Source organism: Trachurus trachurus (assembly GCF_905171665.1).
Source record: "Trachurus trachurus genome assembly, chromosome: 16".
Taxonomy (NCBI): domain Eukaryota; kingdom Metazoa; phylum Chordata; class Actinopteri; order Carangiformes; family Carangidae; genus Trachurus; species Trachurus trachurus.
This window is the reverse complement of record NC_139902.1, coordinates 10805218-10825055: the sequence shown is the minus strand read 5'-3', so window position 1 is coordinate 10825055 and position 19838 is coordinate 10805218. Positions and strand designations below refer to the sequence as shown.

Sequence of the window (19838 nt, the reverse complement as noted above, 5' to 3'; positions counted from 1 at the left end):
TATCACTAGCCTTTCATTGAGAGGAGGGTTTAGTTCTTTAAACGCCTAGTTGTGCCTTCTGTAACATTTGTAAAGATGTTTAATCAAAGATGTGATCGTCTTTTGCCTATCAAATCCGTTCCTTTAAAGTCGACACCCCGCTAACTTCAAAATGCTTTCCAGACACTCATTAATATGATGATTACACTTAAACAAACAATATGTCATCTCTGAATGTTTCTGTAACTGCCGGGTCTGACGCCGCCACTTTATCTACTTCAGCCGTGGTCGAGGCTCAAATGAATTTGACGCTCGTGGGAGAGACACTTTGAGACTTCTCGGAGATGGAAAACTCATCCGAGACCTCTTCAACGTTGTTGTGTCCGCAATTCAAAAAATCTTCATCTGATTTCCCAGTAGATAGTGCTCAGCTTTGACTGGCAATTTTCAGCATCCAACAATCTCATCAAAGCGAACCTATTAATGGCGATGATATGAAGAGGGATTCTAAATGGCAGACAGATTAATAGCCCTGCGCGTGTGTGGGTGGCTTAATGCTCCGAGCCGGAGCGGCGCGCAGCTTCGCTGAAGGAGAACGGACTGGCCGTGAGCTGCTGGGAAACAATTTCAACACTTGTTCGCTTGTGTCTACGAAGTGTCTATGTGTGTGTGTGTGTGTGTGTGTGTGCGCGTACTGTGACCTCATCGATCATGACACCTTGTCTCTCTGGAGTGGTCACCTACACAGTGCTCGCCCTCACTCCCTGTTTATCTCTATGTATCACCATCCATCTCTCTGTCTCCCTCCTCCTCCTCCTCCTCCCTCTCCTCACCCTGCACCCTGTACTTTCTCTCCAGTCCGACCCTCTTAATCTCCCCCCTTCTCTCCCTCCTCAACATTTTCGGCCCCTCTAAATCTGTCATTCACAGTGCGGCAAGAGTTGCCGTCTCTCCCTCTCTTTCTCTCTCTTTCCCTTGTCTTTTTTTTTGTTACACCCCTCCATTTTAGAGCTGAAATCCCGCAATCATTCACTCGTTTGTTGGACTCCTCTCTGCCTGACTTTCTCCTCTGCTCCGCTCTTCCTTGCTTCACTGGTCTGTGACGCATGCCCCTGGCGCTTTCCCTTCCCTCCTCGCTGTCTTCCTTCACTCCTTTATACACTGTGCAGCCAGCCATCTCTCCCCCTCTGACTCTCTCTTTCACTCTCTCTCTCTGACCCCATCAGTCCCTCCATGCCCCAACTAAGCCTGGTCACTCTTCATCAGCTAGCCGCCACTGGACACACAGACCTCCCAAGGGGAAAGGGAAATGGGGTCTTGTTGGCAACCTCCACACCCTGACTTGACAGTTGCACCTGGGTTTAAGTCCCTTACCGATCCCCCCCTTTACCCCCGTACGTGCACTTCATTACAAGCCACCCGCCCCTCCTCTCACCTCCACATCAACATCATCATCGACACTGTCCTCCCGATGAGATGTGTATTAGCCCCTGTGCTGGCAGATACACAGAGTTTCCAGCTCTACAATTTTCCGCACTTGCCCTTTTCAGCTCAATCAGCCTCTCTCGTCCAATCACAGCTTGTGAGAGCTCCGTTGCGGTGCCTGAGTGAGGATAATCACCTTGGTTACCAGCGTTACCGGAGGCCGCTGTCTAGCCACGTTAGCACTGTGCCCTGTGGGAACTGTGGAGACAGGTGTCACAGCAGCGAGGGAGGGTATTAAACAAGCCCAGGGCCACGCAGGAGTTATAAACGTTTATTCTTAGTCATGGAAACTGTGGCACCAATAGTGAGGAATGTTCACCCCACGGCATTAGTGTTTTTCATGTTTTTTCAGACTCAGGATACCATCATTGTCCCTCGGTCTCCGTTCCCTGACCGCAATTCAACATTGACTGGCTTTAAACATAAGCACACCTTGTACCCCAGCAGAGAAAACAAATAGCAACTGCCTTTTGTGTGTGATGCCAAGTAGCAGTGCGGAGGGATTCGCTGTTTACTGATTTCACACTCCCATGGCAAAGACAAATATACAGGGAGAGGGGTCGGCAGCAAGAGGAAAGCTGCTGGCTCAGGGGACGTCAGGTCACAATACAGAATGCTGTAACCAAAGGGTGGGGGGGGCGGTGGTTCACTTTTGTCCAGAGCCAATCAAATCAGGTTGCGTCAGAGAGCTGCCGATTGATTGGCAGGCTTTGCATGCCAGCAAATGAAGGAGACGTCCTTGGCATCCTACTCAGCATTAAAAAACTTGAGCTGCAAAGTTGGTGAAACGCCAGTTGTTCTGAGAGAGAGACACGTAAGGACGACATAGATCACCATTATGATAATCACAAGCACCACTGTCTGGGGAATAGTAATGGGAAGGAGATGAGGTGGCAGTCATAAAGAGTGTTTCTACATTAGCGTTGGCCTGATTAGATTGACAGAAAGTTTCACTAATAGACAATTAAACAAATGGTCAAATGAGATATAAGGCTTCAATTACCAATCGGTGCCTTTGTGTGCCCCTCTCAATCATCGTGCCTCACGTATTGTGTTTGCACAAGAATGTGTCCACGAGGACAACACAAAGACAAAAACACAGTGCTGGAAACAGGATGTGATTAGGGATGTGCGATGGCCTTGTCATATGATGCATTCTTGCAGTGGTACCAAAATGACTTGTCTCATTTCCCTTTATTTCCATTTCATTCAGAGTGAAAATAAAACCCTCCCTGGACTTAGTCTATAATGCTAGAGGGGTTATTGAGATGCAATCGCTGCACAAACAACAGCAGCTCAAAACAAGGAGTTATGGATTGCACTGAAGTCTGGGGGCAGATTAGGAGATAATTACTGTAAAATACATCACCTGCACTGAACCTAGGAACTTCTTCTGTTTCTGAGTAATGGACCTATAAAACCCCATGGGAGAATAAAAGCAGCCCACACTAAGCTCTGTAACTCTTTCAGTCGTGACTTGCCCAAGAAGCGATACAGTCCAATTTGTTTATGGAGCTTATGCCAAGGCAGTTGCTCAGCTGAGATAGTGGGCCACCCTTGTCAGGACCCTTTAAGACTGCATCAGTTGATCAAACAGGCCCGTGCACGACAGCGGTAGGCAGCATCTTTTTTTCTTTTTTTTTCTTTTTTTTTTTTTTTTAAAGGCTCATTTCAGCTTCTCCTCTGTTGACGACCATGCCAGTACTGTCTGCCAAGTTCAGGTTGTCCAATTATTTAGACCTACAAAAGACTTGCAATCACACAAGGAGAAGAAAAAAAGAGAGAATGTAACAGTGAAATCTGATTGTGCGCTGGGCTCAAATTTACACCATGAACCAGCAGATGGCAGGGCAAGGAGAGCAAGGAGGGAAGGTCTCGCTCTTTTTTAATTAAATTGCCAACGTTTATTTTATTTGGGGGTGAATTACCCTCCAAGGTTTGGATCAAAGGATAAACCTTGGCTTATGGTGAAGACTTTTTCGGCGCATTAGAGAACAAAGAAAGACGCTGAAATAGCAAGCCTAGCGCAATGTGGAGGAAGGTAAAAAAGCAATCTTGACTCTGGCATGATGCAAACTGCGTCTGACAAGCATCAAAAACTGCAATTGGGCTCAGACAAACTCTTGCATAAGCAGTCCTATTCCTATCCTGTGTTCAAAAGATGCTCTAATGTACGACGTAAGCTGTCTATAGGCAAAGTGTAGGCTATGTGTACACGTGTGCCTCTGCACCTAGTGTGCGCTCATGCACATCCATATTTTTAGTTTTTGTGTGTACAGCATTTTTCCGTGATGTTTGTGTTTACACGCCAGGCCTCCCTTCTGTGACTTACACCGACATTGATTTATGCATGGCCTCTGTGCAATTGTGTGTGTGTGTGTGTGTGTGTGCAGTGCACGCTCGCACACACACACACCAGCCATAATTGGTATTCAAATCTCATCCCACAAGTTCGTCCAACTGCTGCCGTTTTTCAACCACCAGAGCCCCAGCCAAGGTCCAAACAGCATGATGGGAAACAAGCTCAAACGGATGGCTCTCATTGCACACATTCAAATAAACAAATGGAGGTGATTTAATGCACACAGCGATAAGGCAGGTGGTAATGGAGGCATATGAGAGGACCGGGGAGGAGGCGGAAGAATGGAAGTGATGGAGGGTTGCGTGGTGGCGATTAAGGCTGGGCAGGCAGCAGAGGTGGAGTTAACCACATTTGTTACGTACGTGGAGTGTAAGTTTGGCCCACAGCTGCTGTGGATCAGCCACCCCCACAAGCCAAGTGCACAAACACACAGCAATGACTCCGGTTGTGTGTGTGCGTGCATGTGTCTCCAAGTGGATTGTGTGTATGCGTGCAATGTGGGTCCCTCAGGCCTGCCCGTCAGACAGACTGTGAAGTCTTTCTGCCTTTCTTCTCCCACTCTTCCTCCACTCCCTCGCTCTTTTCTTGCCTTTCTCGCTCTCCCCATCTTTCCATTGCTCCGCCTCTCCTCCGTTCCGTACAAAAAGAGGGCCAAGTCTCCCACGGCCTTGCCGTCTTCGCAGCGCCCTCTCAATCTATCTGTCCGCTCATCCATCAATCCACCCAATCAATCTGTCCATCTCTATCGTAGCATAATAACAACCACCCATCCCCTCCCACTTTTTCTCTTCCTTTTCCATTTCTCCTAATTGGTTTTGCCATTTTTCTCTTTGGAGGGGAAAAAAAATCACTGAGATGGTTAGTGATTTTGCAGATAAGTGATGATTTGTTATCAGAAATTGTTTGTTTTTTTCCAAACACATGCAAGGTATTACGTGCATTTCTGCTGGGTGTTCAGAAACAGACCATCTTTACACTTCCTCCTCTCCCCCTTCTTCCATCCACTCCCTGCCAGCAACACCCCTCCACCCACAGGCCCCCTGTCTCTCCCAGCCCCTGTCAGTGGCTAGATTAATGACAGTGATCAGTGAGCAGCCCCCAGCAGAGGTTGCCTGCAGCTCAGGCAAAACCCGGCACTGTAAGCAGCACAGGCACACACACACACACACACACACACACATTTACATGCAACACACAAGTATATTCGCAAATGGGCAGCCAGACACACACGCACATACTGAAATCTTACACAGTAGTTAGTTAGTATCATACAAACACCTACGCACTCATGCATAAAAATGAACCGTACACTGAGCAGACATCCAAATAGACACAAACGCATACACAGGGGGAAGAAATCAATACACAGGCCATGGTGAGGTTGGTATCAGTGCAGGCAGGAGAATGGCTACGGAGCAAAGGAGTGCTCCCTTCTAAACAAGAGACATCATCACAACAGCACAGCACAGGTCTGACCATGACAATGCCCGACCTAGCTCTTAACCCTTTCACTGCCTCAGGACAATGTAAACAAAGGCCAACAGAGCACAAGCAAAGACCACAAAAAAAAAAAAAAAACAAGCACTTAAAATAACATCTGTGTGCATTTCCTCGTTACCATTCTGCTTCTGTCAGAATTACTGAAGCTTTGGGATGAATTTAATAGGGTTTGTTATGAGTCTGCATTTCAATCGACATGCAAGCAGATGGCACAGAATACCATGAGGCTGAAGTTGCTCAGAGTTATGATTGAGCCTTATCCAAATCCCCCTTTATTTTGGCAGCAGATGCACATGTTGTAGGGGAAGCGGCCATGAGATATATGATGCCTGCAAGGGATGCCATGCAGGACTATCCCACACTGAGATGCTCCGGTGTGGAGAGTGAGAGCAGCACAGGGGCTGCAGGTGCCATTACAAGGCTTTGTAATAGATTGTTAGATGTTATTGTGGCTGATAAGAAGAAGGTCTCAAAGGTCCTTTCAGTCCCCACCCCCCCCCACACACACACACATATACTGCTGCAGAATATAAACGCAGTTACACACACCGACTGCCGAGGCTGGTGTGTGGCACATGTCTGGTCCACTGCGGGCATTTATTATGAGCTCTCGCGTGGCTGTCAGAATATTCAATCGAAGCTCTGGAGAGGATACATGCACCGCTGTACGCACAAGCGCCATATGTCACAGCCTGGCGTCCCCCCTCTCTCTCACACACACACACACACACACACACACACACACACACACACACACACACACACACACACACACACACACACACACACACACACACACACACACACACACACACACACAACGCATCCCAATCATTGCCAGCCCATAAAAAAACAATAAAACAATAAAATGTCATGACGCACAAAGCTTGCACCAGCACGCTGTGATTTCATTTAATTCATATTTCCGAAAAGTAACAGTGACCTGTGCCTTTTTACTTTTGCTCTCATCCATGGGGCGTTCAGGGGCTTTCCAGCTTCTCACTTTCGATTAAGTGGTCAACACAGTGACTCATAGCGAAGTAGCACCACGGATGTAGACCAGACTTGCGCAAAGGGGATTTGGTCTAATTAACCAGTGGTGAATACTAATAGAGGTCCACAGCATTGATAGTAAACTGACATATCTGCACGTGTTTTTGTCCCGCGGTGCGCTCCTCCTTTCCCTGTCCCCACTTCCTGACAGTTCGACCCGGTGATTTTTTTTTATATAGGGGGGAGGAAGCGTTATTCGTCTTCCTCGTGGAGGACTTGAGACAAACTTGCCGTGTCCAACACACACTCATACACACACATCGAAACGGGTGAACGCTCTTCTCATTCACATCACACTCATTCATTCTGGGGTTCCTTACCAGTGCGCACCAAGCAGGCGACTGTGATGATGGTGAGAGGGACGCAGTAGTTCCACACGGACGCGAAAGCCATCGCTGTCTGTCGCTGATATTCCCCTCCGGTCTCTTGCTCAGTATTCCTCTTCGTTGGAGAAATCAGAGTGACATGAACCCGCAGGTTCACTCTCCGACGGCGCCTTCAGCGTCTGTGTATGTGTATGTGTGAGTGTGGGTGCGCGCGCGTATAGGCTACGACAGTTCGTGGACGAGTGTGTGAGTGTGAGTGTGTGTGTTTTATCAAGTGCTCAGTGCGTAACAGCGGTTTACATAGTAATGCTCCCTCACGCACACCCACTTTCTCTCCCTCTGGAAGCCGGAATGTGATGGCTTGGCCGGTTTTTCTTGGTCATTTTACATTGTAAATATATTTAAAAAGCTTGCCAATAAGGCGGGCCCGTGTGTCATTCTAACCAATTGCAGAGAGCAGGAGCAGGTGGAGGGGTGTGCGGATGAGAAAGAGGGGATGGGCTTAAAAAAAAGGAAAGAAGGAAGGAATTGGGCTGCACAGGAGGGAGGGAGAAGAAGGGCTGCATCTTCCAATTAATTGAAATCAGTTCGCTCTAAATGTGATTGATAACCAACATTAATTCCCGACGCAAATAACCAATTCATTTGAAATTCAACTCCACGGACCGAAAAGGATGTGTGGCACTATGATTAAGATGACGAGAGTGAAACAGATGTTTGTTGTTGGAGGAGACAATAATATTGCAATCATGCATTGTTCTCTGAAGTCAGCTGGGAACAGACAGCGCTGATTAATCAGCGGGGTTTATTATGTGAACTGATCCATCAGCGTGTTAGTAATCAGGTGAACTCGCTGTTTTTATATTTTAAGGTTGATACAGTATGATGGCAAACTGATGTTTTTTTCATGAGTAAAAGATGGGAAGAAAGTGAGTGTCACTTCATCTCATCTGCACCAACCTCTGCAGAAGCTGCCGTGTCTCCAAAATGTGCAGTGGACTCATCAAGGAGAGCAGGAGCAGACCTGGGTGTATACTACAGTTAAATCACCGTTTAGAATAACGGTAATGGCCCGGAACAAAAACTTGTGCTCCGGACGAGCCACTGTTTCTGCTCATCTGTAGTCAGGGCCTATTAGGTCCTGCTAAAGGGGCTCTTTAACTTTACCCTCATGCTGTGGCCACAGTTTGCCCATAATTGTGTTTTCCAGTCAGATAGCGCTGCTCCATTATGAAAATTGTTTCTCTTTCCACATCTCTATCCCCCCTACCCCCAGCCCCCAATCTAGTGTTATACCATGGGCTTCTTGTCTCCAAGGCATCTTCATGAAACTGTGTCTTTGGCGCCCCCTTCAGGCAACATTAAATAAAGCACGTCATGGGTCTCAAATCTACTTTGGCGCCTCTCTCATCTGTCACAAATCCTCCAGACACTTAGGTCAGTTTGGTTCAAACAGTCAGAAAAGTTGAGTCAGGCAGTAAAGCATCAAAGCAGTCTGTTAGCATTAATATTAATGTTTCTATCCTTGACTTCCTTAAAAGTTGCTTTGAACTCTCGACTCATATCTGACCTCGACTTATGGATCTGTGCGAAATCTTAAAGGCTCAGCTTCAGGCTCTTGCCACCCAGTGACTTCTTTTTTCTTGACACGAGTTCTAACCTTGTTGTTTTGGTGAGGATAATATCTGCCCTGCTCATTCCCCCGATTCCCAGCCCATCCCATTTTTCCCTGTCAGCCTCTCTGCGAGTGTTTGTTCCCCACTTGGCAGGGAGTCGGTGGCAGCCGCTCCCCGGCACCAGATGGGGCATTGTCAGGAAGTAATGAGGGAAAACACCTGCTTCACCAGCAAACTTCACTCCTTCATTTTCAGCCATTTGACACAACATATGCAGGAAGCACATACAAAGCCAAGTGACCGTGACGAGAACAGCAGCGGGTGATGGCACATCAGTGTATTAGTCAGTAAAGTGACACTTTTGGTATAACTCACCTTTGTATATGGGTTTGCGTGCTGAGGTAGAGCCAGGACTTTTGCATACCTGACTTGCTAACCTTAATGTCACAGCTCTGCATCCTTGTCCTGTTAGGACCCAGCCTGGACAAGACAAGACACTTGGGCTGCTCTGTATTCCGTGCGCTGTTCCTGCATTTGCCCTAAGCTCATGTCTGGTAGTTTATCCACGAGCCACTACCAAGGTCAAAATGTCACTGTAAACTACACTCCCCTCCCCCCAAACCAGAGCCTGGAACCTCAGGGAAAGCTCCACTGTGTGAAATTTCTGATACATAATCTTGTCTTTTCTGGCCAACCGTATGAAGCTCCTGGACCAAAGCCCACAAGGGAGCATGGTGCTTTTCACTCATGACTGACTCAAAGGCCAAAACAAAATGGTGCTCGCTGGCATTTCACATGCAGGAGGGCATTTTAAATTTACAGCATTGTTTTGTTTTGTTTTTTTTCCCCCAACAGAGCATGACCGTTTTTTCCTTTATTTTTATTTTATTTTAAGTCTTTCTGTCATGGTTATAGCCCCCTATCTTTGTCGTCTCAATTTTCTTGGGCTTGACCTAAGACACAAGTTTGTAGAGTTGCAAAAAGAAATACAAGGAGTCTGTAAAATGACTGCAGCACAGGCGAACTGTACAGGGGGCTTGAATAATCAGTTTAATAACATTATCCTGGCTGTGCTCTGTGGTGCATGCACCCGTTAATAGAGTGTCATTGTTGAACTGCCACTTCGCCCATTATTAACGACGGCCTACGGTCAACCACACACGATAATAAAACCACATAAAACCCAACATAACTTCAACAGACAAGTGTAATGAAATTCTCAGCGTTATGAGCACGGTTATGGTAATAAGCAGTGGTGCTGTGGCATGGCGTTAAGGGTTACAAGGCAACAGAGGAGAAAATTAAAACGATGAAGTTGTAGGCTATGATGGTTATTTTTGGGGGGTAGGAGGGGGGGTCGCAATAGGCTAACTCTTGTTGTGTTAAAAAAGAACCAGCTGCGGCTAAACCTGTCTGCTCTTGAAACGTATGGGCAAAGTATCAAGGTTACCCCAGTCTGCAATTATTCTCCCTCTGAATAAGTGGGAGCCGTTGGTTCATGCGAGTGTTTGTGACCTGAACTGACTGAGAATGTGTTTGGTGCTAACAGACAGATGGAGGAAGGGGGGGCACAGAAACAGGTACAGGCACAGAACTTTGAGTAAAGGTCATTGCTTCAGAGTGAGGTCTTACAAACTGAAGGGGAAGGTTGGTAAACAAGCTGATGCAATACGGAGCTAGAGCTGGATCAAGAAGATGTGCAGTGAAGCACACATGCATGTCCGGCTTTCACCGGGCGTCAATATTCCCCAACCTCTTTTGTGTCTCTAAAATGGAACAAAATCAATGGCACGCCGGACGACAGTAAATAATATTTTATTCTGAAAGCCATTTAATATAGAAGAAATTCAAAGTACACTGAATTAAACAGTAGAGTGCAACGTGCTTGTGTGCTGTCATGGTAAAGAGATTATAATAACATTTTCACAGATCCTTTGAGCTGGTGCCGCTTTGGGAAAAAAAAAGGCTGAAAGGAAAACAAATCAACAAAATAAAACCTTTTCCTGTCGCCCAAATGGTTCATTCAAAATACACAGCTGAGCAATTATGTTTGCAACAGAAAGGAGAGGAGAATTGCATGTGGTCTTTTCAGCTCTTGTAGTACACAAGAATCATCCTTCCATCGCTTTGGCTAAGAATGTAGCTCACCATTTTCCACACTTCACAATAAATGAAAACAAAATTGCACACCTTTTTTGTCCAAGACTCATGACTACAGCCCACTCCCACAAGCAAAGCAGCCCCAGTGCCTCCAAAGCAGTCATTTTCCCTTCAGTTTTTTTTTTTTTTTACTTTTTCTAACACCAAGCTTGTAACTGATTTTTTATTTTGCTCGCCCTACAATCCTGTCTTCCAAAACTCGCCTTTACCTCACTGTCTCCTCCCACAGTGTGACTATCCATAACCCCATACCATTTCCTCCCTCTTTAAGTATCCTCTCTATGCCATCCCTCATTTTCTGGCCGCCTACTCCATCTTCCTCCTTTTCCCCCTCCCTTCCTCATCCTTTCACCTGCCTGTGCGGTCACACCAGAGGCTGTTTGTCTCCACAGGCAGAGGGTAGGGACTCTGAACTGGATTTGTAGATGGGCTTTTTCTGGGACCGGTCATCACTGAAAAGAGGGAGAGAAGGAAAGACAGAGGGGCATGATTATCAGTGTATCGACCTCCCAGTGGGCGCTAGAAAAATATAAGTGAGAAAATTATAGACTAGAAGTGAGCGATGGAGCCACACCTTGCTGTTGGTATGAAAGCCCATTTGTCTCTCTTTGTACACATTATGCTTATATACTCAAGGTGGCACATGCTCAGCCACATTTGTACAGATTAACCCTTTTTCCTCTACACTGCTACAAAGACAATGAAATCATGTATGGAGCATTAATGTAAATTCTGTCTTTTGAAAATGCCCTTTTTTAGCCCCCATGGATAAGAAGCAAATGAGAGTAGCTGCATGAGGTCATGGAGAACATTAACATGCTGTCAGCATCCAGGTTTAATGGGACTTCCACTAATGTTCTTATCATTGCCGAAGCCCCTTTTTATACCTCATATACTGCTAGAAGTAAACCTGATGCTATTAGTCCAGGCTTTTGTGTGAAAACAAACAGCAGAAGAGGCTGCATGAAAGAGATCAAGGACGGGGGTCAAGTAGGTCAGACATACTTCAGCAGACCTTAATATTCAGCGTGGATGATGCTTTTTAAATCACACAGGTACCAGTCTGTACGTGTATAGAAAGGGTCTTTTGCAAGAGTGCTTGCCATACATAACCAGGGCACACGAACAAACAACGCGAGTGTATAATGTGAATGTATACACCAGGGTGCACACAAAATATACACACTGTAACGGAAATGGCCCTGGTTCTGTCACATGAGACAGAATGAAATATTGCTGCAATAGCTGTATCCGTAATATAAAGTCAAACAGCAGGAGGAGAGACTGCAGCGAAGTTAGGTTGGATAAAGCACGGTAGAGAAATCACATAAACATACAGGCATGCACGCACACACACGTGCACACACACTTACTTGCATTCATGAGCGTTATCCATCAGATTTTGAGCATGATTTAAGATGAAGATCACAAGCAAAGTGCAAAGTGATTGTTTACAATGAAGGAGGAGCAGATGCTAAGACTAAGACAGCTGTTTCTTACATGGGTCCCTTGCTGGTCCTGGCTTGCTTGGCCCTGCGGCACAGGAATACGCTCATGGACAGGATGAACACCAAGAGAGCCACGGCCGCCGCCGAGGTCATCAAAATGAGTCGGCCATTGCTAGACTCATACCAGGGGGCATCCTCTGTGGGACAGATCAGTCAGACATGAAGGGAAACATGCATCACACAGAATCTAAAATCAGCTAAACTACAATATGAGCTGCCCGCCTCCAGGCAAAGCTTCTAACTGAACCCCTCTGTTTGTTTGTGGAAGAAAAGAGTGTCTGTCAGGAGTTCAGACAGTTAGAGTCCCATACGCAGCATTGATCTTCAAGAGTTCTGCCTGTGACAGTTTAAAAACAAATGGCTGACTCTCCACTTTATGTGCATGAAATTTCAAATTTTATATAGCAATTATGTTGAATATAAAAAAGTGGATTACGGGGACCTGGCGTTCTAGAAACTTTCTTTGGAGCACTGGATAAACTGAACATTCAGAAAATGAAGGTTAGGCAATTGGAAGCACAATGCTTTGTGTGCTCACATCCACATTCATTCCTTATGTTAAGAGGATTTCCTGGTGGCTGCAGTCGCATGGGTTTGCAACACGAGTGTTTGCTAAAGGTTGGTGCTGCTGTTGTGGTGCAGCCTGAAAGCAACAGCAGTGACACACAAACATTTGCTCATCACACCCTCAAGGATGAGCAAACACTACTCCAGAAATCATGACCCTCTTCATTAGTTCACATGCTTCAGAGACGACAGTGCAGACACCAGAGAGCGGTGAGCAATGAGTTAATTTCAGCAGAAATAAAACGACTCTCCCGTGATAAATAACATGCATTGGCTTAATTACATTTTTAGGGGTTGCGTAATTTCAACGATTGAAGTCACAAAGGCTTATGAATTCTGCTGGGTGAGAGGGGGGGGGTGCTTAAAAACTGCAGTGCATTAACACAGGGCAGCCATCCCACAGGTCACTGATAAATATGATGAAGACAGATGAGGTGCTATAAATTGGATTAGCGATAATGCTGTAATGAAATTAGTCATCCACTTAAATATAATATTCATGTTTCATGAGAAATAAGACAGTGATGTCAGTCATACAGACCCAGAGCAAGACAGGTTGTCACATATTCATCTATAAAATCTTACACACACAACTGGACTATAAATCTTATTATTATCATTTACTGCAATGCTGCTAAATCATTGTGCAACAGATCAAATTCCCTTTTATTATAGCTGACAAGCAGCCTGCTTCAAATTTTGTGCCTCTCCGGTGCTTGCTTTCGAGTGCTCTTTTGTTTTCACTTAATAGTTTTTTCAAAAGAAGAAAAATAAAAAATCAAAGGTCACATAAAATCATTATTTCTTTTGCATCTAAGCATTATCTTCTCATTCTTAAAAGTTAGCCCCACTCTGTCACTGCCATTTATTAATGATATTTAAAAAATCATCATCTAGTCTGATCGCCTGTTCTCATTTGACATTTCAGAGGTAATTTCATTCAGGAAGTCGTTGTCACCTTTTTAATGTGAGGGGTTTTCATAAATGTCTTTACCTCTCTTTGTCAGACCGTCACCGTCTACTTCCTGCTTTTTTTTATGAATCCCATGGCAGACAAATTAAACCTTAACCCTGCCTGTACTACTCCTTAAAAAAAAAAGAAAAATCTGCATTAAAGGTTTCGCACAAATGGCAGCTTCCACTTATGCTCCTGATGACAAAATTGCTCTCCAACACCTGACCTTTTCTGGTAACATTTAGCGTAGCTGATTTAAGAGGAAATAGAGCACAACGGGGTTTTTCTTTTGCTACGGGAATGTTGACAGCTGAATTTCCCAACAGTTCAAAAGAAATCCCAAACTGGTTCTTTGAAAGGGGAATTGAGAAACAACTGCTCTAGATTCAGTCAGTACAGAGGGTGACAGGGCTTGTCCAGGTAGATCTGAAGTCTTTTCTTACCAGGCAGCACAGTGATGCTGACTGTGCGTTTCTTGCTGAGCGACTCCACGGAAGGATGCTCAGCCATGCAAGTGTACTGTCCTCCATCCGTCGCGCTCACCTTCTTCAGCGTCAGCTTAGAGGAAGGCAGGATCCAGTCGCTTCCCTGAGAGGGAGAAACAGAAACACATGAGAGAAAGCGGAAATAAAAACGATATCTCACTGGCTGGGTTGTTTGCAGTCCTTTGAGACAAATCAGCACAAATTAAAATTGTGCTTAGCTGAGAATAAAAAAAGCAATGGAGAATAAACAATGCTACATGACAAGACGGATGTAAAAGGAGACGAGAAAAGGCAGCAGAATGGAGGCAGAGGGTGTTTTTTTGGATTTGTGGAAAGGGGGACAAAGAGAGGCAGCAAAATAGAACAAGATAGGGAGAAATAGAGAGGCTGGCAATGGTAGCAGGGCTGAAACAGAAAGCCAGAAATATCTGCTGCTGTGTGGCCCTCAGAGAGCAGTCTCCAAAGTCCCAAATCAAGTGTATTTACCTGAGCAATAATCCCGATGAATGAATACACATCGACACAAGTCAATAACCCAGATAACACCATCATCCGCAAAGAATGATGCTGCAACAACACACTGTTAACACAACACATAATGAGATGGCAAGGGAGCGGGATGAATTGTTGACACAAAAATAGCAGGACTATTATGAGATAGAGCCCAACATGGGAGGAAACAAATAATAGGCCACACACAAGGACTGCAAAACAAATGGACGTAGAGGAGGGGGTAAAAAAAAAAAAAAAAAGACATTACACCATGCAAATGATTTGGCTCCTGGGAGCTTCAGCTCCTGCCAAGAAAGTCCATTTCAATTTGAAAGGATCTGAATTAAGAGGATTTCCCATAAAGGCCAGGTCTGGCCAAAGCAGCATTTTGTATGCAAATCCACTGGCTCCCAGAGCAGTGGCCCGTTTCTGCCTCTGTCCTGCTGTCATTACCGGGGGCCAATGTGCCCACGGCGACTGTCTGTCAAAGTGGGCCATTCTGATGCCACTTTCTGCCCCATATCCACGCCTGTCAAACATACAGTGGGCTTCCACACACACACACACACAGGTAAAAACACACACCCAAACACACTCCCATCAAACATCTAATCTATTTCCTCAAACGTGTCATTCCTCTTTTTCAAAGATCTTGTGACTTATGTAAATGCAACACAAATAGTTTGACAGGTGAAGAGTGAACGCTGGTGGACAGAGTGATTACACCTTCATCAGTTGACAAACCTGTCACTCATGCTGACAACGACTGCTGCTCTTCATCGAAATGACACTGGCACATATTCGACGAACGGCGTCAGAGCGCAGCATATGATCATTTGGGGGTGGGGGGGGGGCAAACAGTATTAGCTGTATAAAATGTCCAGTGAATTGGATTTGGATTTGTAAGCCCATTTAAAACCCGGATTAGCAGTGACCCTTTCAAAAGCACATTAACCCCGAACGGACTTATCAAGAAGAATAACAAAAAGGGAAACCTTGGCAATTACGTCGGCCTGTTCCCAAGATATCTTCATAATTTGTATTGCTTCATTACACCTGTCACCTGCTGGTGGCAGTAGTGGAGTTAAAGGTGTAATACCGTTCTCTCACCACATGGGCACTGTCCATCTCCAAGATGATCAACTTTTTTCATGTTCTACATGCCTGTTGTCACAGTGGCATTTTACACTGAAGCGTCTTAATTTCCCTGGGGGCCGGGTTTCTCAGCTCAGAGAAGAGCCTAGTTGAATAATTCAATACCGGTTAACCAAACACTAAAAAAATCATTAGAAATCTCTCCACATAATTGTTTTCAGGTTGACTGGCTCTTGTCTAGACCTCATTAAACTATTAATCCTCTATAAGTGGGCAAGCTGCAATCCCCAGCGAGAGGTGGGCCTAAGCCAACTGGTCACTTAAATACGGAGCACTTCTTCTGTGGAGGGGACGGAGAGACGACAGGCGAGGGGAAACAAGTGGTTGGAGGAAAGTCAGCGAGGGAAATGGGGATGTGTTGGAGGAGGCGAGAAAGTTAAGAGAATACTTGAACAAAGCCAAGAGAGACCTGGAGAGACTGGAAGAAGAAGGGGGGGAAATAAAGAGGTCACAGCAGAAGTGGAGGGAGAGAACGTGCGTGAGAGAAAGACAACTTTCCGAAAGCATAATGAGGACAGTGCTGCTGCGCGCATTCCTGCGGCTTTCTCACCTCTTTGAGCCAGAAGTAACTCGGCTCCTCTGATGAGCTTGCGGAGCAGGTCAGCACCACCTCATCCCCGGGATGCACCTTCAGGTCTTGTGGGACACCCAGGTAGCTGGTGTAGCCCTCCCTTGACAGCAGCAGCTCTCCCATGTCTGAAACACAGCGAGAGAGAGGAAGCATGATCAGACATTAATGAAGCAGGAAATGTAATGGACGCTCAAGCTACTTCCTCAAGTGGCTGAATATGTATTTGCAGTGGTAACAGCTGGTAAACACTTCGATCTTTTATGCATATTTGAGTGTATAGGCTCAAGGATGAATACCCCCCAGCGGTGCAGACTGTTCCAAAGCAATCAATAATAATGATAATAGGCTTCATCTTATCGAAGTCTTTAGAGGGGCAGTGTTGTGAATAATGGCTCATTTTCTCTTCCATCTCAATAGATGGCCTAGGTCCATCTCGCTCCTGGCTTCTCTTCTCCACTATCTCCTTCAGTCCTTCAGACCATTCTAATCTTTCTCTCTTATTGATTCATCCCATGAGACTGAGGAGCCTATCAAACAGCATTACGGTCAATTTGATGGCCACTGAGGAGATAGAGGACACCGATAATCTGACTAGCTATGCCATGGATGCTGTGCCATGCAGTTGTGTATACGATATCGATGGTTTAAAACTCGAGTCCCACTAGCGTAACACATCTGTTCTTGCTCTGGGTGCAAAAACAAATTCTGAACCTACTGTAGTCTACCTGTCATCACTAACCATTGTGTGCATTAGATCTGTACTTTTCTGCAGTTGTTTTTTTTGGGAGCAGCTGCATTTCACAGATATGTCTTGTGTCATTAAGTATTAATGTGTTTTTCTATCCCTCACTGTGAGGAAAGCTGTGTCCACAGTGTCTGAAAGATTGTCTTTACCTCCTGCTGGTTGGAAATATGAGGAAAATTGCAAGGATTCAGAGATTCTGTCTTCTGTTTCCTCACCTAGACTGGTTTTTGCTAGTCATGTCAGTATTCTCAGAAATGCCACGCATTTTCTTAATGGAAAGTGAAACTCAGAAACTGCGTATCTTCTTTACAAGTCACTTATTTAACTAGTTTCTGTAGAAATCTCTTTTCCTCTATGGGGCACAGAAAACAAAAAAACAATGAGAGGCTCTCTGTTTGGTAAAAAGGGAAATTCAGTGTCACAGACACATTGTTTCATAGGCTTTCAGCAGACAGCTCCCACACAGCTCCTAGTCATATCAACTCACAATTCACTTTGAAGGCCAGTGGCAGGGAGGAGTTGTCTGGTTCGGTCACATTTTCGGCGTCCGACACACAGCGGAAGGGCCCCTCAGAGTACCTTCCTGCATGGGGGATAGTCAGCATCACGCTGTCACCTGTCCGCATAATATCCATCGAATAGAAGCACCATGATCGCTCAAAAACTGGACGCCAGCCCTGCATGTACTGGTGAAGAGACAGAAAAAGAAAAGAACCATAAAATGTTATACCTCATTATATAATCTTTTTTCTTTCATTATTCCAAGAGTTATTACATGAGTCTGAGAATACAAATTTTACAATAGCTCAAACTACAATAATAAAACACTTTAGCTTTTTTTTTTTTTTTTTACCACTACTGCAGTGTTGTAAGGAAGGCGAAATAATAGTGAAAGGAGAGTGCTGAACATTTGAAATCTATCTCTTACTTCCGAACACAGACCCATGGCTCACCTTGGAGAAGATCTCAAAGCGGACTTGGCTGATGTTGGCCTCAGAGTCTGAGTACAGGCACTCCAGTGTGATCTGCTCTCCCTCCAGAACCGGCTGGGTCGGCCCTTTAATGAGCAAAGTGGCTGCATGTGGACAGAGATTATAGATGCAGGTTATTGATCACAACATGAAGAGATGGAGGGCTCAGGAGTGAAAGCGTGTTGACCTGCACTGTGGATCTAGCTGCTGTTCCAGGCAGCACTTTCAAAACAACCTCTCCCTTTTCCTGACATTTGTTTCGGTCACCGGTTGGAAAACCGCCAATACCCTCAAAGTCACCAGGGCCACATGACCAGCAGCAGATTTTTCCACTTTACTGACACCAGTAATAATGGAAGTAATTTATCTTTGGCTACAGGCAAGATTTAGTGCACATCACAAATATATTGCAACATTATTTCACTGCTAAAAACTGAATTTGAGGTTGTTCATATGCTCGGAAAATAGTAGCCTATATACATAAAGATATTTAATTGTTCTTCATGACGAGTCTCTTGGTAATTTCACATACACTTCCTGCTTTAAGTCTGTGCGCTGAAGCCGCAGGGGAAAACAACTCTTACCAAAGAGTTTCCTCAACTCTGAAACAGACACCAATACACATACACAGAAACAACACAACAAATACGGGCAACAGCAACTGTATAATATAGTCACAAAATACCAGAACTAGAATTGAGGACTAAACCTGTAGTACATTACAGAAGAGTGACAAAATCAAAATCTTAAAGAGTGTAGAGCAGTCCATGATAATAAAAAAATAGCTAAATAAAAAAAAAAAAACATAAACAAAGAGACATATTTACCAAAACTGCCATGAATCAGGGCAATCAGTGCAGCAACCACAACAGCTTTCATGGCTGTGGAAAAGCTTTTCAGTTGAAGTTATCAGTAATAAAGATGTCCAGACCTACGCAGCTTCTAATCTGAAATGAAAGTTTTCTCAGTATTTATCCGTAACGTTGTGTGGGTGTGGCTTTCATTTCTTTGTTTTAGCAGGAAGTGAATTCAAAGTAGTCTGAAAATGTGAAAGCAGAAATGATCTAATCATGAAAACAATTATGAATAGAATAAAGTGCTCAATTAGCCTCATTATATGTCTACCCCCTTTCTTTGCTGATGAGACTTCAAGCCTTAATTATACCTGTATATGAACAGTAGGAAAGTGCTGCAGCAGCTGCTCCAATAATCAAATTCACTCCCAGTGCGTCACCGGTCTCTGAGGGGAGTCGGACCTATCACGTTTTCAGTCGGGGCTTGTTGTTGTCGAGGCCGGTTTGTTTTCTCTGAAGTCGTTCAGCGGAATTTGAAATAAGTCTTGACTTGTTGCTACAGAGCTCGGCGATTTCCTGGCGTGATATGTAATACCGAACAAGCAAACCTTTTACGCTTCATTTGCTGTGACCTTTGATTCATTAGCTGTTAACCAAACCTGAACTGGAGACACAAGCGAAAGCGAGTCTGTCGAGCCCTTAGAGACCTGTCCGCTATACATGCTTACACTTGACATCTATAGACTCAGTGACATCTACTGAAATGTTAATTTGTTACTTGCAGTCAGATGTTAACCTATGCCCTGCTGCATTTCACTGCATTTACCACCTACGTGCATATTTTAATATGATTATGTAAAAATATGCAGCCTATAGCCTATTCATATAGCATACTATTTATGGGATGTTGTTGGTGTGTTTTGCTCATTAAGCAGCTGAGAGGAAAAGGCACAAACAAATTTTTTTAAGTGTTATTATATCCATGTCGCTTTTCACGCCATGCTGTCATGGCCCAATTAACCTTCAAAGGAACCCGGGATGGAGAGGGATACATTGTTGTTTTATTCATTCCTAAAGCACTGAGATTAAAGGGCTGCTTAATTTGTTAATTTGC

The 19838-nt window shown here is 44.8% G+C and overlaps 2 protein-coding genes across 2 annotated transcripts in view; both read right to left on the bottom strand.

Annotated features, from left to right (window-relative positions):
• Nucleotides 1–7037, bottom strand: part of cadm4 (cell adhesion molecule 4) — a 150962-nt gene extending 143925 nt beyond the window's left edge. The window contains exon 1 of the mRNA XM_083989422.1: nucleotides 6700–7037. Coding sequence (XP_083845548.1) covers nucleotides 6700–6772 — 73 coding nt within the window. The 5' untranslated portion in view covers nucleotides 6773–7037. The remainder of the gene's footprint in view (nucleotides 1–6699) is intronic.
• Nucleotides 7038–10120: 3083 nt separating this feature from the next.
• On the bottom strand, nucleotides 10121–19038 carry LOC310999346 (cell surface glycoprotein MUC18). The gene is made up of 7 exons (XM_083989710.1): nucleotides 18758–19038; nucleotides 17913–18034; nucleotides 17447–17645; nucleotides 16194–16339; nucleotides 13955–14099; nucleotides 11982–12126; nucleotides 10121–10933 (listed from the first exon to the last, which is right to left on the bottom strand). The coding sequence occupies exons 1-7, from the start codon at nucleotides 18807–18809 to the stop codon at nucleotides 10846–10848; spliced, it is 897 nt and encodes a 298-aa protein (XP_083845836.1). The 5' UTR covers nucleotides 18810–19038; the 3' UTR covers nucleotides 10121–10845.
• Nucleotides 19039–19838: the final 800 nt, after the last annotated feature.